Genomic DNA, 25,526 nt, shown 5'->3' with positions numbered 1-25,526 from the left:
CAAACAATAATCGAGTCAAAAGGGAGAGGTAGTGTTACAGCAACTCGCGATTGCTAAATTCTTATCATTCGATCAAATTATACACAAATCTAAATTAGGCACAAAAAATAAGAACACAGAAAATTAAATCAATGACTTTTCAAATAAGCTTCTACTATTTCGTTTTGATAATCATGCATGCCAATCTCGAGATAAGTACATTTTAGTGTTTATACCTGTTCAGTTTGGCTTATAGGTAAATGGGCTTTCAGAAGAGTATATACGGCAATTAAAATTATAAATCATAGCTAGTGATTCAGATAACCTTGGTTTTAAAATGTATGAAATGTGTGTGTGTGTGTTTGTGTGTATGTGTCTGAAAAACGAAGTCATTGTAAGATATACACATATCTAATGCGGATCAACATGATATCCCACTGCATACAATGTAATTTTATTGCAAGGTTTGATGTGCTAATAAACAGAGAGGGGTATTTCAGCATGAATAAATGATGAGTTTCTTTTTCTGCTTCAGATTTTGGTTTTACAATACAAATAACTGAATCAAAAGTGAAATATTAACCCAATCAAATCTTTTTCTTAGTATTGCAATTAATGTCAAATAGGTTCGGAAGGTTATAGATGATACAGAGGATTGCAAAAACATCCCATTTAACTTCACATGTGTAATGGTGGACTATGCTGCTTTGTTTCTGGGAATGACATCGTGAGAACCTCTGCTGCACGTATGTTTTTGAAGGAAATAAAAGTTGGTACAAATAGTGAAGTCATTAGATAGATAAATAAAGAAGTACTTAGCCATTTCCTTCAAGAAGTTCAATCCTCTATATTCATGATTATGTAGCTTGACAGCAGTTCTCTCCTCTCTCACCACCACACACACATTACCTTCATTAAGGAGAAATAGTACCTACAGTTTATTCAATATAGTCATTAGCTGAAACCATTTTTGCTGAAATTTGTGGGGTCATTGTGTTGTTATTTTCTTTCTTGTCACTGTCATCTTCATCATCATCCTTTGTAAGTATCTTGGAAGTGTGCTATTACATTTCAGCAAGTAATTACCCACCTCACATAGAAAAATGTGACTTATGCAAAAACGTTTCTTTGACATATGATATTTCTGTACAGTTATATAATACAAGGTTTTCTTATGCATACAATTTTAAAATATTATGTGCAAACTTCAGCTGTTTTGTGAAATGGGCCCTGAAATAAACTTAAAAGTGAGCTGCAAAAAGATTTTAAGAATTAAGAGACGAAGCACAAAACCTCATTTAGTACTTACTGTATACAACCAAGGTCAAAGTGTTACTCAAATTTTCTGTTGATTGCATTAGAAATTTGCATATATATGTTCCTTCATTGTCCCTATTCAAGCTGCTGATGGTGGTGAAGACACCTGTCTCATTGGCTATGGAATTGTATCCATTGTAAAATGAACAAATATAACCTTTTGATCCACAGTCTGCACATTTTTCAGTTCCTTTCCATAGCTGAATAGCACCACTAGTGAATGATGTTGATAGTTGACAGGACAACACCAAACTTGAACTCTTCACGGGTACAGCCCTGTTCTTCTTCAAAGTTAATGACTGTGCATCTGAAAGTGGATTACTGCTGCTAGTAAGTAAAAATAGATATAATTTTGTAAAATGAAAAACAAACAAAACAAATGAGTATCGTGATAACTGAATAGCATATTCTATACTTTACCCATGTTTAATATTAGTAGCTGCAGGAGGGGGTGATCCGACCAAATGTTCAAAAGGGGTGTGTGTGAAAAAAATACATAGAACCATTGGAATGGCCAACAAACAGTAACATAAACTATATGTGAAACATCATGTTGTTTTATGTGCTATAAAATGTGAATGTTTTTATTTGATATGAACAACATGGGGAGGGTGTAATCAATCTAAGGGGTACTGGACAAGTCTTCAACAGATTTTTCACTAACATGTTCAATTTTATTGGTTTTAATATAACAGTCAATGTAATCTTGTTGATTTTCAATTTTTACATCATCTGAAGAATTTTTTATCTTGAAGTATCTTTTCAACGCATGATACTTTCTTCTACCACAAGATACATGCAACTGTGTTTTTTCCCATTAATACTAACTCCACTAACCAGACAGGGTTTTGGGCCGGTACTTCCACATTGAACACTCTGTAAATGAAGCGCACAATAATCATGGCCACAATTTTTTCTGCACTGGATAGCTGACCCCATCATCAGCTACTTGCAACAGTTATATACCTGGTTAATCATTTTACTATTGTTACATGTTTAGGCTCTTTTAAACAGTAACATGAAAAAGTGAAGACTATTATAAAATTTAACAAATAATTTATTTCCCTAGAATAGGAAGGTAAAAATGAGAAAAAGAACTTATGGTTCTATGAATCAAATCCTAAAATTATTCCAATGATAATCCAAGAATTAACAAATATAAGTCCTATAAATAAAAAAGTCCTAAATGAACCTGAGTTGGAGTCCTGATAAAAAATCCAAGATGTTGGACAATAAAGTATGCTGCAGCCTTGAAAGTGTCATTGTGTCAACAGTTCCTTGTTGAACCACAGAAAATAAATATTTAAGTTTTGAAATCTGAATAAAATTTCAATAAATATATTTGTCCAAGAATTCCATATGAGCATTTAAATATTTCCAGAGAAATGAATTTATAATTCCATAAAACAGAATTTCAACTCAACTGGTCAGAACAAAACAAATACCTTGATGTCGAAGTGTTTAGAAGCCTGACTAACTAAATTCTCTATAGAAAAAGGTTATACACTAACCTGAGATGCAAAACAGATTCCCGTATGAGTGTCACATGAATTCCCAAATGAGTGTCATATGATCACTTTCTAGAAACATAGCTTCAAATGCTTAAAATAACATATCCCCAGTCGGCTTTGATCCCACATTACAAATGAATAATAAGAAAAGGTTGTTTACTTGATTCTCAATCAAGGCTAGGTACTAGGTCAACTTTTAGATATAAAGTTATATTATTAGGTCACACTGTTCACCTTCATATAATCAGTTCATATACTGAAGTTTTGTCTGGTTTCGGAACAAGTATGCATGGTGAACTGCAGTCACTTTTACTTATCTCTATGAAATCATTCTCAAGCAAATACTGAATTTCTTTTTCTCTCCAAGTATCCCTGTTTGAAAGGGTTCATCCTGTATGGGTGATGTTTCAAAGATTTGAAGTCTACAGTTTCAACGTCATAGAAAATTGTGTTTGTTCTTGTAGGAACATCTGGAAATAAGTGCTCATATTCAAATAATAACTGTTTTAGTTCATTTCCTTCTTGCTGTTCCAAATGTAAAAGTTTCTGGTCCAGATCTTTCATAATTTCTGAATTCTGAATATTTGTCACTCCAAAATCAGTAGAATCCAATGATATTCCTTCACTTAAATCTTCACTTAGTGTGACAGGTAGAACTAAATTAATTTCATGTTTAACTTGGATATCTCTCACAATATACTGGACCTTTAACATGTTTATATGGCAAAGATGTTTTTGTTTTCGCCACCCAGGAGTATTTATGATGTAAATTTAATCATTTGCTTTCATGTCAACAGTGTAAGGACCATAATACTTGGCCTGAAGAGGATTTCTGTGGTAATGGCAAGAGAGCCAGAACTATATCAACAGACTGAAAATTCCATTCCTTTGAGGTTTTATCAATCATACCTTAATTTCATTTTTGATTTAGTAGAGTGCAGATTTGCTTTTGCAATTTCACAAGCCTTTGAAAACTTACACTTAAAATTGGAAACATAATCGAGAAGATTAATTTCAGTATCTTTATTAGACAGAAGTTTATTTTTCAAACAACTTCAATGGTCCACACACAGTGTGTCCGAAAACCAGTTCAAAGGGACTGAATCCTAAAGATTCTTGAACTTATTCCTTTACATCAAACAATAGTAAGTGAATGCTTCATCCCAATCTTTAACAGTATCAAAACAATAAGATTGAATCATATTTTTCAAAGTCTGATGAAATCTTTCTAATGCACCTTGGCTCTTCGGGTGATAGGCAGAAGATTTGAACTGTTGAATGTTTAATTCATATATAACTTGCTTGTAAATTCCAGATATGAAATCTGACCCCTGATCAGACTGAACAGATTTGGGAATGCCAAAATGAGTAAAAAAAAACTTTATCAAAGGTTTTGCTATTGTTTTGGCTTTGTGTCCAAAGCTGCCACACTGATGGCATTGTATTGTCTGTCTTGTGCTGAATGTTTTATCTCACCAAAGTAATCACGTCCCAAAGTGTATTGACTGTATTGATATGGCTGACCATATTTTCTGATGCTGTTTTGAGCTACACTGGATTTATAGGGACGGATGAAGTTTGTAATGTGGCTGTAAGACCAGACTACGTGAATGACTGAATTTATATTTTTTGCCTGTTTTTCCACCTCTTTGGTAGGACAGGTGGATATTATCTCTTTTTCCAAATAAATGTTGCATCACATGCCCTTCTTAATCCAGGAAACTCATGTAACTGTAAACAATATCACACTTCCATTCACTTGCCAGTCTTTGGATGACCTTATTGATATCTAACACGTCACAATCTCCCCTGGCGGGGGGGCCATTTCACACAGTGCAACCTGACAGCTTTGATTTTGCTTAAGGATGTGTGTAAGTAATTGGTCATATAGTTCTTCAAAAAATTCTAGATCAGTCCCTTCACTGGCATTGTTCCCTTCAATATAGAGGACTATTTTAGTAAACTTGGAGAGATCATACATTTTTATATCTTCCAGTATTATCTGTATTTTGGCACCTGAAACAGCATGCTTTCTAACACAGAAAAATGTAAATTGGCACTACCAATAAGGAGGATGTTATCTCTGCTGGTAGAAGACAAGTGTTGCGATGTGATTTTGATTTTTAACGCTGCTTTAACAATTTTTCAGTCATATCGCTACAATGTCTGCAGCATAGCAGTTTATAGTGATGTCTTGCACTGGGGCATCATGCCGCAGACATGTAGCGTGATGTCCCACCCAGTCACATTATCCTGACACCAGGCCAACCAGTCCTTACACTAACCTCTTAATGCTGAGCGCCAAGCGAGGCAGCTTTTAGTACCATTGGTATGACTCGGCCAGGGATCGAACCCACAACCTTCCACATCTGAGGCGGATGCACTAATCACGAGGCCACCGAAGCAGTCCTCTCATGTGGAGATTGCCAATTATTACATTGCCAATTTTGGCAATGTACTTATTGATCTCAGTTCTGATCGTGTTGTTGTAGTTGTCCATGTATTTTTTTTGTTGCCATGCCATTGTCTGATTTTGGTTCTCTCTGCTGCTGTTATCCATGAATGCTAACAACCGAGCTTCTTGTGTGAGCAACGATGTCATTGTTGGCATCAAATTGTGGATTGCCACCATGGGGCTATATCCGCATGAGCAGTGTTGGAAGAGTTTCTTGGTCATCTCATATCATACTGTGCATGGTCAGGATTGTCAGTAATAACCTCTGAAATGGACCAGCATTGATGGACCAGCAGACCTTGAATAAGCATCGGTATATCCTGCAAGACCAAGTATCATCGTAGCAACATCAACGTCATTGTGGCATACTTCAATTTGTCTACTATCAATCATATACATGGCATTTTTAAATAACGCCATAACACCATTATTAACAAATCCACACTGGTCGTTTTCAGCATATAGATTGTTGTTATCTCTCAAAAATCTACCCTGAACTTCAATAAATGCCTCAGCAGGCAGGACATATCTGGACGTATCTTAGACTTATAGTTCAATTTGCCCAAGTTGGTTTGGTTCTCGTGCTTCATAAGAATAATACTGATAATCATGCACAGACTCATCTTTGGGTACTGGTGCATCCATGTCAAATAATGGATCAGATACACATTTTAATATTTTTATTATGTTTGCTGCCATCTAAAACGATGTTCTAACATCGATCAGTATCGGCAATGATGATGGGCCAGACCATCCACCACTATCAGGTTTGCAGTTATGATTTTGTTTTCTCAGCTGCGGCTCATCTTGTCCGTGATGGCACACCAGATATTTCTTTCAACTGCTCATTTGCACCTTGATTTATTATTTTACTGACATTTGGTGGCATCACTTCAGTGCTGGGCAGTTTTACAGGCTGGGGTTTTCATCATACTAATCATGAGTCTTCTTTTGACCACAGAAAATGCTTTACCAGCAAGATTACCAACAGGGCAAACAGCATTATCACAAACAACTTTGTTGGCTTTCATACCTAATTGTTTTAGTGGCTTTTGTGGCTGATTTAAATAACTGTTCTTTGCCCTCTGTAAATTCGACATGACTATCCTGGCATTGTTGCAGCTCTCACTTCACAGAATCATGGACTGAAAGATACTTCTTGATTTTACCCAGTCGCTGTTGAGCTAATTTAGTTCCATCAAATTCCATGATAAGCACAGATCGCTTATTATTATTATGACAACAATGATTTCATTACAGATCACTAAGTCAGAACATATGAAACAGTTTACTGTATATCCAGTAACGTAATGTAAGTTTTCAGCTACAATAAATTACCTGATCTCATTTGGCTGAACAGTTTAGCCATGCCCGCTATCATGTCACTGTGACATTTTCAAAATCAGGAAAATATTTATCTACTTTTTTTCTTAAAAGGGAGTACTAAGCTAATAAATTAGTGGAATATGTTTTTACTTGCCAGCTCTAATTGTTTTAATCTAATTTGAAATTCCCATTCTTCCAGTTCTCTTTCTTTCTGCTTCTGATTTTCTCTCTCCTCTTTAATTTTCATTAGACTATCTTCTTTTTCTCTCTTTCTTCTTTCTGCAATTGCAATTCTTTTTCTTCTCTCTGTAACAGCATTTGTATCTTTACTTTCTCCAATTGCATTTCTCTCTCTCTCTCTCTCTATCTCTCTCTCTCTCTCATCTTTCTCTAATTGTATGATGGTCTTCTTTATGTAACTGCAATTGTCTCTCTCTCTATTTTTTCTCCAATTGCATTTGTTTCTTTTTCTTTTTCTGAAGTTCTCAAGCTTTCTTAACTCCCTCTTTAATTTAATTTCAATTCTTTTACTGTTATTTTAGATTCTGATACTGACTTAGTAATCACACCAAAAGCACTTTTATCTAACCTAATTCTTTCAAATCAATACTGGAGAAAAATATTTGTTTATTTCTTGCTTCATTACAGAAACCTTTGCCTCAGATAGATCGTAGTTTCTAGCACTCTGGAGCAATTCACCCTTTTTAAGGAGTCTAGCTGTTCCTAGGTAGGATTTGTAAAGTTCTCCACTGTAAAGAACATTATAAAAGTTTGGTGATCTCAATATAGATTTCTAAAATGTGCAATAATATCTAGAATTTAGAAAATTCCAAAACAAGGTGAATCTAAACTTCAAAAACAAAGTTTTCTGAAATATTTTAGAGAAATTCATATCCCAAGGACAAGCACCAAATTTTATGTTATGACTCTATGGTATTCAAATAAGTAATAGAAAATAATTTATTTCCTACAATATAATGTAATAATGTAAAAAAAGAACTTATAGTATTCTGAACTAAATCCCAAATAATCCTAGAATTACAGACACAAGTCATAATAATTAAAGCGCTTAATATGCTGTAGTGGAAATCCAAATTAAGTCCAATGCTGAAAGTGTTGATGTGCCTGTGATGGTTCATAAAGTGTTGATGTGTCAAAGTCTTTTGTTGGAACACATTGTAAATTAATGTTTATATTTCCAATAAAGATTGTAATCAGAGCTCTTTTTCAGGTCCAGAGAAAAAATAATTTGAATAATTCCAAACCAAATAATGTACACAACAATGATAGCTTGTTTCTGCTCTATTGTTGAAGTACAAATGAATAAACTTTCCAGTAAAAAGATTACATAGTCTTCTACTTGAACAAATGTCACAAATATCATTTTTGAAAACAGCTATCACATAATGGAACTTTTCAATCTGGAAGGTTCTGGATGTTGACAGGATAAAATGTTAGTTATAAGTAGAAGGTATGTTACTAAAATTGTTATGAAGAACCTGGAATATGTCAGTTACGCCAAGTAAATTGTACAGGAATTCCCATAACCATGAGCCAGACCCAAATAAATTTATTTATATTAATAATTATCATAATATTAAAACCATATACATGCAGAATATTTTAGCACTAGATGTTTGTAGAAAAAAAGATCAATAATTCAGGTCAAGTAGAAAATGAACTTGATTTTGGACAAGGTTAAGTCCCACATAAAATGTTACAACACAATAGAATATAATTAAATAAAATAAGTAAAAAGGCTAATTAACAAACAATGCAATTTAAATATATTGTATCAAGAAAAGCAAATTTATACAAGTTTATACTGGGAAAAAAGTCATTACTAAAAACTAAATTTAGATATGGACAAAATAAACAAAACTTATCTAGTTTGATACATTGATAATGTACAGTACAAAAGTAGTGAGTCAACACAGTGGAATATATTTATCAATAAAAACAGGATCAATTTTGTATCCATTTAATTAGAGTGTAATTACAATAATTATTTTGTGTTTGCACTTTCTGTAAGATTGTTTAAGATTCTGTTCTGTGGGAAAGAATATTAAAACCTTTTTTAAGAGTTCTTAAGTTTTTGGATGGAAAAATGGTTAGCTGAAATTAATCTTAAATTGGGAGTATTGTCTTATTTTCTAGCATGACAGAGAGATATTGTACCATATTGTTTGACATTATATGCAGAACTTTCAACTTTCTAAACAATACTCATTTGCTTTTCATTATTATTTTCATATCATTCATTTCATTTTGGATGTTTTTCAACATCCTCTGTAATGAGTCTGCAAGCTCTCTTTAGTATGTGGAATCATTTGCAAATATCATTGTCTGAAGTGCTTTACAAATATCATTGCCTGAAGTGTTTGTAAATATCATTGTTTGAAGTGTTTGTAAATATCATTGTCTGAAGTGTTTTGCAAATATCATTGTCTGAAGTGTTTTGCAAATATCATTGTCTGAAGTTTTTGTAAATATCGTTGTCTGAAGTGTTTTGCAAATATCATTGTCTGAAGTGTTTTGCAAATATCATTGTCTGAAGTGTTTTGCAAATATCATTGTCTGAAGTGTTTTGCAAATATCATTGTCTGAAGTGTTTTTCAAATATCATTGTCTGAAGTGTTTTGCAAATATCATTGTCTGAAGTGTTTTGCAAATATCATTGTCTGAAGTTTTTGTAAATATCGTTGTCTGAAGTGTTTTGCAAATATCATTGTCTGAAGTGTTTTGCAAATATCATTGTCTGAAGTGTTTTGCAAATTTCATTGTCTGAAGTGTTTTGCAAATATCATTGTCTGAAGTGTTTTGCAAATATCATTGTCTGAAGTGTTTTGCAAATTTCATTGTCTGAAGTGTTTTGCAAATTTCATTGTCTGAAGTGTTTTGCAAATATCATTGTCTGAAGTGTTTTGCAAATTTCATTGTCTGAAGTGTTTTGCAAATATCATTGTCTGAAGTGTTTTGCAAATATCATTGTCTGAAGTGTTTTGCAAATATCATTGTCTGAAGTGTTTTGCAAATTTCATTGTCATGAACTAACTTTATGCCTTATAAGTCGATTATATTCATTCCATTGTGAATTGTTGTCAACCCACCACCCAAGGATTTTGTTGTTGGTAACCATTTGCATACAAGATTCATTCAACTTAAAATTTAAATTGTTGTTCAGTGATTTCAGTCTCTTTTGTAAAATAATAATGATTGACCCTTTAGTTTTGCCTTTATTCATGCCATTTTCCTTACACAAGGAACCTAATATAAGTAAGGTTATCAGAATGCTGTAATGACTTCACTGTCATTGCACGTTTTACTTTACAATTTTGTTATGGTAATTCAATTAATGATGTGCACTTTTTGCTGTAAAGTGAAATGCAGTAATGACTGGATCAAAGTTGGTTATAATTTTTATAATTATTATTATAATTATTATTATTATTATTTTCATTGAATCATTACAATTATGAATGCTACTGTAGTTTTGATGTTGATACATTTAAAAAGATTGTGTTTCACTGTCAGGTGATAGTGGCACACAATATGAACTTGGGTCATGGTTTATTTGTCAGGAGCCATACACGAGTCAGGCATGTGGGTCCTGTGTGTAAACAGCACCATACTGCTTCAACTATGTGATTTATTCTACACAAGGAAGTTCAATTCCATTGTTTCATGTGTTTGATGATCCAAAGCTTGTTCATGAAGTTTTCGCTCCGTATATTTTGCAAATTACAGTATATTAGTATGACTCTATGGCCTTAAACTATAATGCAACAGAAAAAGCAAACCTAACAAACTTTATAAAATTCTACAAATAGTTTAATTCTCTTAATTATAAAATGAAACTTTAAGTGGAACTTACAGTATTGTGAATTAAATCCCAAAAGTTCTAACATATGTCCAAAAGTATATAATATTCCAACTGAATTCCAAGTCTTGAATGTGCTGATGTACCAATGGTCTTGCATGTGTAGATATACCAATCGTCTTGATGTATCACAATGATATGATCCAGAATGTCTTTGAATGGATTCCCAATAAACCCAAGATAGTGTTTTTATCCAAACAGGCAATATGTACTTTGTAATGCTAATAAATAATAATCATAATTTAAATCAATGATTCCTCTCAAGTTAAATCTAAGCACAACAGTACATACTTCTGGATTTTTTTTAAATGTTAAAGCTACGTTAAAAATCCAAATCACACACACACACACACACACACACACACATATACTTCTGCTGACTGAAAAGAAAAGCAGAATTAATAATCTTTTGAAATCTCAGACTTATATACATCCCACTACACCTATGTCACTCTTCTGGAAAATCTCAATCTTTTTAATGGAAAATTACAACACAATATAAACAAATTCTTGTCTAGACTCTTCTAAAGTCATAATCAAAGCTGGGTCTAGAACTCAAACTGAAGCAAACAACCTATTTATATCTTACTAACAAGACAACTAACCCAAACTCTAACATTTAAAGTACCCTACCCTCAATTGCAAAGAAACAAGCTTGGTGAAAATAATTCCACCCCTGATTGTATAAAATCATTACTTGCATTGGACTGTGTCCTGGACCTGTTTTGCTTTGTTGGTTTTAATGGCTTTGTTGGACTGTGTCCTGGACCTGTTTTGCTTTGGTGATTTTAATGGCATTGTTGAACTGTGTCCTGGACCTGTTTTGCTTTGTTGGTTTTAATGGCATTGTTGGACTGTGTCCTGGACCTGTTTTGCTTTGTTGGTTTTAATGGCATTGTTGGACTGTGTCCTGGACCTGTTTTGCTTTGGTGGTTTTAATGGCATTGTTGGACTGTGTCCTGGACCTGTTTTGCTTTGTTGGTTTTAATGGCATTGTTGGACTGTGTCCTGGACCTGTTTTGCTTTGTTGGTTTTAATGACACTCTTGGACTGTGTCATGAACCTGTTTAGCTTTGTGCATTTTAATGGCATTCTTAACACATTTTGAGCTATATCTTGCAAAGGAAAGACCATCCACAAAGTTTGGTCAAAGTACATGTTCTAAATATTAGTTAATATTTGTAAATTATCAATTTTCTTAGCTCTTTAAACTGAGCAATTAATGATTTATTCATTTTATTTAAAAAAAGGAAAAAATGAAAAATCAAACCAATAACTGTTATGTGTACATAGACTGATATTTTGGCAACAGTATCTTACCTGAAATTATTCCAGTGTGAAGTACAGTCAGGATGAAAATGACCCAAGGCATTTTTTATTTGGAACAAAAAGTAATTCCCATATGTCTATCATAGACTTATTAGATTCAGTTCTGGAAATGAATTAAGAAACAAAGAATTAGTTAATCTGCATGTACAGTGGACAGAATGTTTGCATTTTCTTGTTGTTGAGTATCACATCTTTCAATAATTTCTGTTTAGCATTCAACTCATGTGAACTCCAAAGGGAATATAATGTTTATAATTCTCAACTCCTAAGTAAATATAATAATGATAATTCCCCACTCCGAGGTAAATGTAATCATGATTATTCCTATTTCCCAAACATCAGCAGCTGTTCTTGTAGAAGCGACTGCACAGTTCACTCTAGCTTCTAAAGGAGAGGCTGAATTAAGGCTGAAATCACTCACCTGGCTGACATCTATCATCTGCCCAGTCCAAGGGCACATGGACAGGTAATCAGGGTTACTATGATGCTTACATTTGAAGTCAGTACATATGTTGTTGTTATGTTTGATGCCATTGTTCAGGACATGATATGCATGACATGGAGGCCAGTATATTTGGTGGAGGAAACTGCCATTGTTCAGGACACATAGGCATGACATGGAGGCGAGTATATTTGCTGGAGGAAAATGGCACTATTCAGGACACGATAGGCATGACATGAAGCCAGTATATTTGGTGGAGGAAAATGCCATTGTAAAGGACATGATAAGCATGATGCAGTGGCCAGTATATTTGGTGGAGGAAAATGCCATTGTCCAGGACATGATAAGCATGACATGGAGGCCAGTATATTTGGTGGAGGAAATTGCCACTGTTCAGGGCATGATAGGCAAGACATGAAGGCCAGTATATTTGGTGGAGGAAAATGCCATTGTCCAGGACATGATAAGCATGACATGGAGGCCAGTATATTTGGTGGAGGAAATTGCCACTGTTCAGGGCATGATAGGCAAGAAATGAAGGCCAGTATATTTGGTGGAGGAAAATGCCATTGTCCAGGACATGATAAGCATGAGACAGAGGCCCGTATATTTGGTGGAGGAAAATGCCAGAATTCAGGACATGATAGGCATGACATGAAGGCCAGTATATTTGTTGGAGGAAAATGCCATTGTCCAGGACATGATAAGCATGAGACAGAGGCCAGTAAATTTGGTGGAGGAAAATGCCATTGTCCAGGACATGATAAGCATGACATGGAGGCCAGTATATTTGGTGGAGGAAACTGCCACTGTTCAGGACATGATAGGCATAACATGGAGGCCAGTATATTTGATGGAGGAAACTGCCACTGTTCAGGACATGATAGGCAAGACAAGAAGGCCAGTATATTTGGTTGAGGAAAATGCCATTGTCCAGGACATGATAAGCATGATACAGAGGACAGTATATTTGGTGGAGGAAAATGCCATTGTTTAGGATATGATATGCATGACATGGAGGCCAGTATATTTGGTGGAGGAAAATGCCAGTATTCAGGACATGATAGGCATGACATGGAGGCCAGCATATTTGGTGGAGGAAAATGCCAGTATTCAGGACATGATTGGCATGACATGGAGGCCAGTATATTTGGTGGAGGAAAATGCCAGAATTCAGGACATGATAGGCATGACATGAAGGCCAGTATATTTGGTGGAGGAAAATGCCATTGTCCAGGACATGATAAGCATGAGACAGAGGCCAGTAAATTTGGTGGAGGAAAATGCCATTGTCCAGGACATGATAAGCATGACATGGAGGACAGTATATTTGGTGAAGGAAACTGCCACTGTTCAGGACATGATAGGCATAACATGGAGGCCAGTATATTTGATGGAGGAAACTGCCACTGTTCAGGACATGATAGGCAAGACATGAAGGCCAGTATATTTGGTTGAGGAAAATGCCATTGTCCAGGACATGATAAGCATGATACAGAGGACAGTATATTTGGTGGAGGAAAATGCCATTGTTTAGGATATGATATGCATGACATGGAGGCCAGTATATTTGGTGGAGGAAAATGCCAGTATTCAGGACATGATAGGCATGACATGGAGGCCAGTATATTTGGTGGAGGAAAATGCCAGTATTCAGGACATGATTGGCATGACATGGAGGCCAGTATATTTGGTGGAGGAAAATGCCAGTATTCAGGACATGATAAGCATGACATGGAGGCCAGTATATTTGGTGGAGGAAAATGCTACTATTCAGGACATGATAGGCAAGATGCAGTGGCCAGTATATTTGGTGGAGGAAAATGCCACTATTCAGGACATGATAGGCAAGATGCAGTGGCCAGTATATTTGGTGGAGGAAACTGCCATTGTTCAGGACATGATAGGCATGACATGGAGGCCAGTACATTTGGTGGAGGAAAATGCTAGTGTTTAGGACATGATATGCATGACATGGAGGCCAGTATATTTGGTGGAGGAAAATGCCAGTAAAACCCCAAAAAGAAGTGATGGATCCATTGGAACTTAATTACAAGCTTGCTCAAAATACCCACAGTGGCTGAACCCAAGACTCAAACTCACATGGACATGGGTGAGATGTCAATCGTCTGTAAAGGAGAGAGACTTAGACCACTCAGCCACCCAAGGCCCCTGTATATATGTCATGCATATATGGAATATCATCTGTAAAGGAGAGAGACTTAGACCACTCATCACCCAAGGCCCCTGTATGTATGTCATGGATATATTGCATATCCTCTGTAAAGGAGAGAGACTTAGACCATTCAGCCACCCAAGGCCCCTGTATATATGTCATGCATATATAGCATGTCCTCTGTAAAGGAGAGAGACTTAATCCACTCAGCCACCCAAGACCCCTGTATATATGTCATGCTTATATAGCATGTCCTCTGTAAAGGAGAGTGACTTAGACCATTCAGCCACCCAAGGCCCCATGTATATATGTCATACATATATAGCATGTCCTCTGTAAAGGAGAGAGACTTAATCCACTCAGCCACCCAAGGCCCCTATATATATGTCATGGATATATAGCATGTCTTCTGTAAAGGAAAGAGACTAAGACCATTCAGCCACCCAAGGCCCCTGTATATATGTCATGCATATATAGCATGTCCTTTGTAAAGGAGAGAGACTTAATCCACTCAGCCACCCAAGGCCCCTGTATATATGTCATGCATATATGGAATGTCATCTGTAAAGGATAGAGACTTGGACCACTCATCACCCAAGGCCCCTGTATATATGTCATGGATATATAGCATGTCCTCTGTAAAAGAAGGAGATTTAGACCACTCATCCACCCAAGGCCCCTGTATATATGTCATGCTTATATAGCATGTCCTCTGTAAAGGAGAGTGACTTAGATCACTCAGCCACCGAAGGCCCCTGTATATATGTCATGTATATCAATCAAGTCCTCTGTAATGGAGAAAGACATAGACCACTCAGCCACCGAAGGCCACTGTATATATGTGATGTACATAAAGCGTGTCCTCTGCAAAGGAAAGAGACTTTGACCACTCAGCCACCCATGGTCCCTGTGTATATGTCATGCATATATGGAATGGTTAGTTGGTATGTATATATGTCCTGCATATACAAATCTTAAGTCATAATGTATGTATAGATGTTATGTATATATAAAATCTTAAGTCACTGAAATAATAAAACTCATGCTTTTTATAGAGTATATATTTTATAGTAAAGTACAAAACTGATATAAACTTGCCTAATTAGTAAATGCTTCAATGTACATGAGAGGGTGAAAATGCATAATGATATTTTGTATCAGAAAATAGTAATTTTTTTACTTTTACACAGAAGACTGTCTAAAGGAATATTATAATTTAACTCAGTGAACATCTCGGAATAAAGACATTATGATTAGTAGCAGTAGTAGTAGTAGTATTCAGTACCAATTACATATATTACATATTTTAGTGAAATCTAAATGTAAATGTCACTATTACAGGAGGAATAGTTGATTTCTTTTTTTGTTAGATGGTCAATGTGTCATCAAATTGGAGGTCATTTTCATTCAGAACCAGTTACATACACCTTTACTAATTTGGTAAAATACCATATACATATGATCATCTGTTGCAAGAAAGCAGGAAAAAAGATTTTCAGGATGAAAATTATGACAACCAGTTGGGACATTGGTTAGCATCATTGTAACACAGGGACAACTATAACTGCATGAAAGACAAGTCTTACAAAAAAAGACTCCATACATTTATGCAGTGTTTATATAATCAATAATGCAAATTGCAATTGCCTGTCAACACTATACGGTCAATTTCTTGGGTGCAAGTCACACATGCTGTAATATATTTAATGTTTTGTTATTGTTGTTGTTGTTTCTTAAACCTATTATAACATTCTAAAAATTGATTATTATTAATTAAATATGAAAATGTTGAAAGGCTGCACCTCTATTTCTCTAGACCATCGTAGCAATATATGGGGAAATTATAATATATATATATATATATATATATATATATATATATATATATATATATATATATATATATATATATATATATATATATATATTTATATATATATATAAGAAAGAGCAAAAACACGAACAAGTTTTTTTTTTTAATTCAAAATATATTATATTTATCTAAAATGAAGAATGAAGTATGTTGAATGAAATCCTAAAAATAATATCAAGTCTTAAACATTCTGTTGATTCCAAACATATTGAGGAATCCAAATAAGTCCCAGTGATATTCAGAATTATTTTCTGTAATGTATCAACAGTATGAACAAATCATTATGATATAATCCCAAAAAATGTATTTTAAATAAAATCACAGTGATTCCCTAACAGCTATTAAATACCAAATTTCATTAAATCAGTTCTAGAGCACAGTAATTTAAAAGACTGATAATTAAATAAATGAATCCCATCAGTATAACTGGATAACATTTAGGAGATTTTTATGGCAATATTAATTAAATCCAAAATAATTCTTAAAAAGTTCTTTTCACGTACTAAAGAATCAAATGTTCCATATTTACCACAGATCCTCAAAATTAATGCACTGGTCTGCCTACAATCCTGATGTGTAACAACATCATTGTCCAGAACTCCATTGTATAATTCACAATAGTCCCAAAATAATATTTAAGTAAAATGAGCATTTTGTAATTCCATTGAATAATCCAAACAAATATATATCTCTAATAATATCTAAGCCCAAGAAAACGAGTCTGCAGAATTGATCTTACAACAAGAATAAAAGAAATAAGAATGAAATAATTGACCAGTCCTACTAGCTAACTGTAATGTTGTAAATATCCCACATTGTAAAAGAACCTACTTGGTCTAACCTATCCAATAGGAAATAATTTAATTCTTCAAAGAACCCACCTGACAGATCTGTCTAATGGGAAACAACCTCAAGTTGTAAACAGGTTTTGTTATTAATACTAGAATTTCTGTTCAGAAACACCAACATATATACCTATTTATATATTGCATGCAATATAAACTCTTAATAAATTAAAACAGAACCTATAACTGTATACAAAAATTTAGCTATAGGTAACCACTACAATTAACAGTCATAGATAAATGTTATAAAAGTTATAGATATACATGACAACTATGTCACGTTGCCTGGCCGCGATTACGTAAGTCAAGAACAAAGGAACTGGTTAGAAGCCGTGAATATATGTTAGACCCCGCGACTATAGTGGTTGTGTTCGGAATTGTTATGAGAGCCCGGCTTGTTGCGTGTCAAAAATCACATATGGACGTTGAAAGCTTTGTTCAAGAACAAAGGACCCTTATTGGCATCGTAAATCTCACCACGCTGTCAGACGGCCGGAGCATTGTCTGCTAAATTGAATAGAACAGGGCAGAATCGATATCCAATCAGAATTGAGAGAGTGTGTGGTCACCATTTCAATCAGAATTTAACTCAGTACGGTAGACTAGAAACCCCCAGTACCTGTGAAACATCGTGATGAGAAGTTGTAGCAATAACTCCATGAAGCCACTCGTGGATTGGCGGGAAAACTTCAGGTCAGTGAGTTATTTGCTCGATTGTTACAGAATATTACGGCATTGTAATTGTAATTATGTGTAGTATGTATACTTCATTACTAGAATCGTTAGTACGTAGAATTACCTTTGTAGTGTTTAATTTATATGCGTATTTGAGAAATGAGTTATGATTATATAAAGAATTATGTAGATTGCTAGCTCGTAGTAACAATTAATATTGTAATTAGCTATTTGGGTAATTCGTAGTAAACTAGTGCATTTATTCATGTGATATTCTAGATTTTGCAACTGCTGAATTGAATTGTAACTTTGGAAAATGGTTGCAGTGTGTAAAATTATTTAATATGGATATTTGAATATTTGTGTACACTTGTGGGAGTGTAATGTACAGAGATGCGTCTCATTACTGTGATATTGTTCAGTATACTGAGATTAAGAATATATACGGATTTGACGCAATTATTGATGCCTGTATGTTTAAGCAGTTGATACCGTGCTTTTATTACGACGATGTTTACCATAGAAGAGCGTATAGGTATTTTGATGTGCATGAATTCGTGACTGAAAAATGTAATAGCCTTTATCTGATGATTGATTGTTCGTTTAGTGTGAGACGAGATGGCTAAGGAAATGTGCTAACGTCCTTGTGTTTTCAAAGGAAGCGTTTAGGGGACAGACTTCCGGTGTGGTTTAGTCCCGAGTCTCTAGAAGATAGATGGAATAGAGACTAGTAGGAGAATTCAATTGTGAATCGAAGGACAGTCGGAGAGCAGAGTCAAGGACGAGGAAGAAAGGAGTCGAGGAGGATAAATTGGAGAAGAGCAGTCAAGGAGAAGGAGTTAGGATGGAAGTCGGAAGGTGAGAAGGAATTGGCGGGATAGGAGAGATACAGATGAGTAATAAGCAAGGACAGGTCGAAAAGCAATCTTACACTATAAATCACAGGATGCAATAGGCTATTACTTGCTCAAGAGGAAGAAGAGTGATTGGGAAATTTTATCATTTGAATGTATTAAATTGTTATTATTTTGAATTTCACCTTTGTGTTCTCAATAATTGAACTGTCGGCATTGCTGACTGGGGGCTGCTCGGAGCTTTACCTCTCTATCACTAATTTCACTTCCTACAACATCGAGCCTGGGTGGGACTTCCATAGTAATTTAAATAATATATTAGGAGCACCCCACCCCAACCCTATCAAACCCCACAAACTAGGAGTACCTAATTCCATGTAATAATGTCATATATAGATAACTAAGTCGTAATATAATTGACAGATTCCAGAATGACTTGAAATGCTAAACAAAGCTAGGTATTTTACACCAGCCAATCAGGAAATATGTCAGCTTGGTTTTAAAAAAAATAAAATAAAAAAACATACATTCAAATCACATGATGTTTTCCTGAATTAGAGTGCAACTCAAATTTGGAACTTTATAAATGAATCAACGCACTTGATTCAGTACTATCTCCTCTTTGAAATACAAACTTAAGATCAGTAAGAAAAGTTGTATTTAAAATATTATTAAGTGAATTATCCTCACAAAAATATTAATGAAAATAATACACATACTACAGATATATATATATATATATATATATATATATATATATATATATATATATATATATATATATATATATATATATATTAGAGTAGGTGTGGGTGTTGGTTAGTAAGGGTGGTATTGGTCAGTAGTATAATGTCTACTTAAAGTATTTGGCACCCGGGGCCTATCCCTCCTTTGGCACCCAAAAAATAATAAAAAATTTAAACAGAGAAAAATATATTTTCAAGCATATTTTCCAAAAGTACAGTTAACGACTGCACTAAGGGTGGGACGCAGATCGCGTTGATTTTAAAATTAAAGTACTAAATAGAAAAGAAAATACATTTCGTCACGAAAACCAATAACAGCGGTTTTACTTTTCGGATATATCCGAACCCAGGAATCAGAACCTCTAACAGATGGCAACGTTCTGGTATTCCGACTCTCCCGATGTCCCCACCCCCAATGGCTGTCACCCGAGGTGGACGCCCCCTTCGCAAACTATCCCCCCCCCCTTAGTACACCACTATGTGCCATTTTCCATGCTACGATTCTCACTGTTAAATGTTATATTTTCATTCGTCCCTATACAGTCATACTTAATTAACAGTACACAGTGGTGTCACTAGGGTTGGTGTCGTCACCCTGTGCGGTAACTAATGGTGTCTCCCCCATGGACCCCTTCCTGCACAAAAGATTCAAAAATTTTATAGTCATGTGCGGTAATCATGGTGTCACCCTCATGGACCCCCTTCTTGCACAAAAATCCAAATATTTCATATACAGTCAAGTGCAGTAAATTAAGGTGTCACCCCAATAGACCCCCTTCCTGCACAAAAATTCAAAAATTGTACAGACAGTACTTTCGTTGTCCCCCCTCCCCCAGTGTCACCACTGACAGTATATGTAAAAACAACTAAAACCAAAATCATTAAAAGTTCTACAATTCCATGGCAATGAACATTCTGATTAAGACCTCAACAATAAATAAATAAATAAACAATGTACCACAATCAATCGACCAAAAAAAGGACTGCTGAAACTTAAATACATGAAGAAGAAAAGTGAATTAAAGCGGTAAGTGTCACATTAGCATCTAAGCCTCATCGATGTTTTATACACATAAAGGAATAAACACAAGGAACATTAGCATCTAAGCCTCATCGTTGTTTTTATACACATAAAGGAATAAACACAAGGAACATTAGCATCTAAGCCTCATCGATGTTTTATACACATAAAGGAATAAACACAAGGAATTATTTATTTAGGTAACAATGTTTGTATCATGTTAGAATATACACAAAAGAAAATCTGCATAGAAGTAGAAAGTTCGGGGTACACATCAACACGACACGAACAAGCTAACAAACAGCTATTTCTTTCTGTACGAAATGGCTGTTTCCCAGGTCTTTTGTAAGGAGAGAATTTTTCTATATTCAGTTTTTAGGGCAAGGAGGGGCTGCTAGCCTATACGGATGAAAAACACCACTAAGCATGACACGCCGTGAGGGAGGAATGCATTCTTTAGTGTGATCTAGTGTAGTAGTCGTCTTTAATATGAATGTAATGTATGCCTGGGTAACATGATTGGAAAGATCAAGTCTGTTCAAATAAATATGAATCAGTTTTTTTTTTTTTTTTATTCTGGCGTTCTCTGTGACATTATAATGAGAATGCGCGACGACATGTATATCTTAAACTTGTATCAGTATTATGATGCCTGCTTTGATTTACAAACTCATGACAGAGAAATTATCACATAGACATTCTATTGTAGAGCGCGGGTAATAATTCTGATACAATTTGATTGAAGAAATACAATTATTCATACAGCATGTTGTCTGTCGTCTATTGATACTGGCATGACATGTATAAATAAAATTAAACACATACCTTTAATTTTAGATTACTAGTCCAAACGCCTCCCTACTTAACCAGGAAGTTAGCGAGGCACAACAGTATGGTGCACGACAAGGATCAAAAACAAGAAATATCTCTTCACTGCATCGTAATTAGAGTTCGTCACTTTTAAAAAGAGGTTTCCTTTTAAGTATGAATACTTTACAAATACTAATCGGCGCATCAATTAATTCCAAGAAGATGCCATCCAGAACGAAAAAATATCAACTCATCAGATGGAACTTAATACAAGCCATATAATAATGAAATGTTGTTAAACAATAATACTAACAAACGAACGGGTTATTATGTCTATCAGATAGATAACTAACGTGTTTTGATCTAACTATAGACTGTAAACAAAAGTACGCTTTGGCAACATGACAAAAATCAACCCCATCTACAGTTCTTGGTAAAGCAATTAAATATCGGTTGAGGTTTTAAATGAAAGATCAAAATAATTGTGTAGCAGGTTTATGGACAACAACAACAACAACAACAACAACAACAACAATAATAATAATAATAATAATAATAATAATAATATAAATGATAATAATAATCTTTATTTATAACATAGGCCATCAGCTCAGATTACATGCGTGTATTAAAATATGGTGCAAACACAAAACAATAAAATTCTAGGAATAAAACTGATTCTCTCACTTTTAATGATTTTACTTGATAAACAGCAAACGTATGTAGGCTATTAATATTACTATTGGTTTTCTGGATAAATCTATAAAACTTTATGTTATTTGCATTACAATGAACGTACGAAGTTACATAGGCCTTTCTTAAATTTTCGTTATAACTACCTATATTTGTCATTATGGGAAAACTTCCATTTCTGAACATGCATAGCAAGCTAGCACTGTACGAGGGGTTCAGATAATCTATGAAGTTTTGAAAACTCATACTGTTTCTGATCTTAGTATGTAATTGTAATCTATCCATTGAATTTATCTCTCCAGTTAAGTTCCTGTTGAAGAATATCTTAAGAACGTTGTTTACATATTATAAAAAGTTTTTCATCACAAACCCTTGATTAAACCAAACTTCTCCCATTCCGTCTGAAAATAGTAAATGCTTAACTTCATTGATCCAACAGTCACAGTATTTGTTCCAATTCAAGTGTAGGTTAAAGCCTAGTTTTAGGAAACTATCATCAGTTATCTTTAATAATTTTAACCAGTAGTTAAGAATTCTACTATATCTGCTACTTGCATTGGCATTCTATTCACCTCATTTTATATAAAAGCGTTCTGTGTATGTTTTGTAATACCAATAATATATATATATACAAAGTGACTTATGTGCATCTTCATTATCAATTGCTTTGTATAAACCCCATACGTCCGACCCATATTCAAGAGTATTATTATTATTATTATTATTATTATTACTATTGACCATAAAATATAAAATTTAATTCACGTAAAATTGGAGAAAACTGGCAATAATTCCGACAAGAATGAAACGAAAATGTTTGATTTTTTCGATTTGTCTGTTAAACTTCTAGGCCTTAAAAATGAAACAGAAGTGAAACCAACAATTCAAGTGACAATTAAAAAACCTAACAAATAAATGAAAATTCAAAAGACACCTACAGTAATGTGAATTAAATCCTAAATAATTATGAATGTCCTATCACAATGTTCAAGGATACAGAATATTCTAAATGAATATTTTTTAATGTTCTAATATGCCAGAAGTCCTGAATGTACTGATATATCACTGTGTGTGTTGCTGCCAAAACTGTCCTTGAATGAATTCACAATAATCCCAAAGTAGCGTATTATTCCAAACCAAAAAGTACGTTGTAATTTCCAATGAATACTTTAAATAATTCTTCTCAAATCATACAAGAACACAACTGTAAGCTTCCTAGAATCTTGGACTGATCATAAAAATCATTTTATTTACCACAACCTCATATGAAAAACCGAAGACACAATACAATGACCAGGATGTGGGTCATATGTTCATTTTGATTGCATTCATTGTTTTTAAATATTGCTAGACCTTGAACTGAAATACCAGTAAACAATTTATTTATAATTTATAAACATGACAAAAAGCACAACAATAGTCAAGTAGGCCAAACCTCTACCGTCATTTGCGGATAAAGGTGAAACACACAATATAAATTAAATATGCATAACAAGTAAAATTTCACTTTTGGCATCTAGATGATGGAGGCTACAGAACCTATTTGATTACCTGAAAACAAAATAGTACCGCAGTCAGGATATTGGCATAAAACAATATTTTGAAAGAGCATATTTCCTAACTTCCTACAGTATTTATGAGCACGCGAACTGTGAAATGTTCATAAACTGTGGATTTTTCATGGTGAAAGTATTATGGCTCTATGTTCTTAAACTAAGTAACAGAAAAGAGCAAAACCCAACGAGTTTTGTAACAGTCGGCAAATTATATGGTCGCCCTAAAATACAAAGTGAAAATTTAGAAAGAAATTACGGTATTATTAATTGAAAATAGTCAGAAAACGTTTATCACCATTTCTAATTTATAAAGTTTTAATTAAAATCAACTAATGCTCCAAAAAAGCTTCAACTCTGAATGTGTTGATGTGCCTGTAGAGGCCTGTCGCGTGGAGATGTACTAACGGTCTTTTGATTAATAAAAATAATATAATCCAACATGTTCTGGTCTGAAATCAATATAATTCCAAATTAATGTTCTAGTCCACCTTATATCTCCAGTGAATAATAATTTGAATAAATAATTCTTCACAAATGAAATAATGAATACAACAATATGACTGCCTGAGCCTCAGATGTTAAATGCTAGAATGAATGATTTCTCAAGTAAACATAATAATATAAAAGCTGACATAAAAGTAGAACTAGGATGAGGGTCAAAAGTTCATTTCTAGAATATCCAAAGTTGTCAACAAGATAAACCCTGTTAAAAAATTGTGAGAAATCCGAATACCGTGAGTTTTATGAACGTCGATTGACAAAAGGAAGATACTTAGTCACCATACATACGAGTCGTATCAAGAAGCTGTCCAAATTACGGAAGGAATATTCAGCTGTAGGGGTATGTAAAAATGAAAATGCTATCTATGTCATCGAATTATTGTATGTATTTGCAACGAGATAACTGGGTCGGATTTCGGATTTACAACAGAACACTTTTAATGGTGATCCAAATACAATGTTCAATAACGAATGGCTTGAATGAGAAACGAATGATGATTAATACGTGCATATAATATCCAAATATTGGATCAATTAACATAGTCCGCACGAACTAAATAATAAAAATACAAATAAATGACCTTACATAATACAAAGACAAGGGGTGAATGATTCAAAGTGATTTCACAACGAAAGAATGATGTGTTTTACTCAAATAGTAAAACTGAGGTATTTTACTCATATGGTACAAATATATTCACTCAAATAGTGAAAATGATGAAAACAAAGGGACATATGTACAAAATATCTTTACAGTCCCAAAAACACAATGGGTATTACAAACCCCAAAAATTAGCCCACAGCTAAAAGAGTATACGTATGAAGTTACACACTCCGTCACCAGAACACTCGGATACCAGTCACACTGGTCAATGAATCAGTCAGTATTTCAGGTTGTTCAATCTATCAATCAGCTCCCACCAATCTCGGTCAGCATCGCCAGATCACCTATTATTCGACCAGCAACACTTTATATTCAGCTCTACAGCTGCTATGGTTCAGCTTCACAGCTGCTATGGTCAACTTCTTTGGTTAGCTCTGCAGCTGGTACCACGTCGACTCCGATCACTCCGATAACTCTGATCACTCTGATCATTCTGGTCAGCTGAAAACACAATGTAAAGACTGAGTCTTACAGTGAAGCATTTTACACAGACGATGCCGCAATACATCGACTGTTAGCTGGAAGTATTCTGTTCTTCCGAAAGAAAACACTTCCCACGTGCGGCAGTAGTGAATGGGGATCTTATAGGGTCTATGGGACTTATCATTAAAAATACCCTTGGGACAATATAGGGTCTATGTAAATTTAACATGGAGAAAAATCGTGGGACAATATAGGGTCTATGGGAATTAACATGGACAAAAATCGTGGGACAATATAGGGTCTATGGGAATTAACATGGCCAAAAACCCTGGGACAATATAGGGTCTATGTAAATTTAACATGGCCAAAAACCCCTGGGACTGTATAGGGTCTATGTAAAATTGAAACAGGGAGGGTCTCTATTTTTTTTAAAAAAAATAAAAAATAAAA

At 34.4% G+C, this 25,526-nt stretch overlaps 1 protein-coding gene across 1 annotated transcript in view; it reads right to left on the bottom strand.

The window, feature by feature from the left end:
* LOC149773276 (uncharacterized) overlaps positions 1-21,288 on the bottom strand; it is a 90,100-nt gene extending 68,812 nt beyond the window's left edge. The window contains exons 1-3 of the mRNA XM_089946520.1: positions 21,255-21,288; positions 11,789-11,900; positions 1,289-1,603 (exon numbers count right to left, since the gene is read on the bottom strand). Coding sequence (XP_089802646.1) covers positions 1,289-1,603; positions 11,789-11,840 — 367 coding nt within the window. The 5' untranslated portion in view covers positions 11,841-11,900; positions 21,255-21,288. The remainder of the gene's footprint in view (positions 1-1,288; positions 1,604-11,788; positions 11,901-21,254) is intronic.
* Positions 21,289-25,526: the final 4,238 nt, after the last annotated feature.

This window comes from Sinohyriopsis cumingii, unplaced genomic scaffold (assembly GCF_028554795.1).
Source record: "Sinohyriopsis cumingii isolate HCF-2022 unplaced genomic scaffold, ASM2855479v2 utg000695l, whole genome shotgun sequence".
Taxonomy (NCBI): domain Eukaryota; kingdom Metazoa; phylum Mollusca; class Bivalvia; order Unionida; family Unionidae; genus Sinohyriopsis; species Sinohyriopsis cumingii.
The sequence above is the reverse complement of the archived record's forward strand: the minus strand, read 5'-3'. Positions and strand labels throughout refer to the sequence as shown.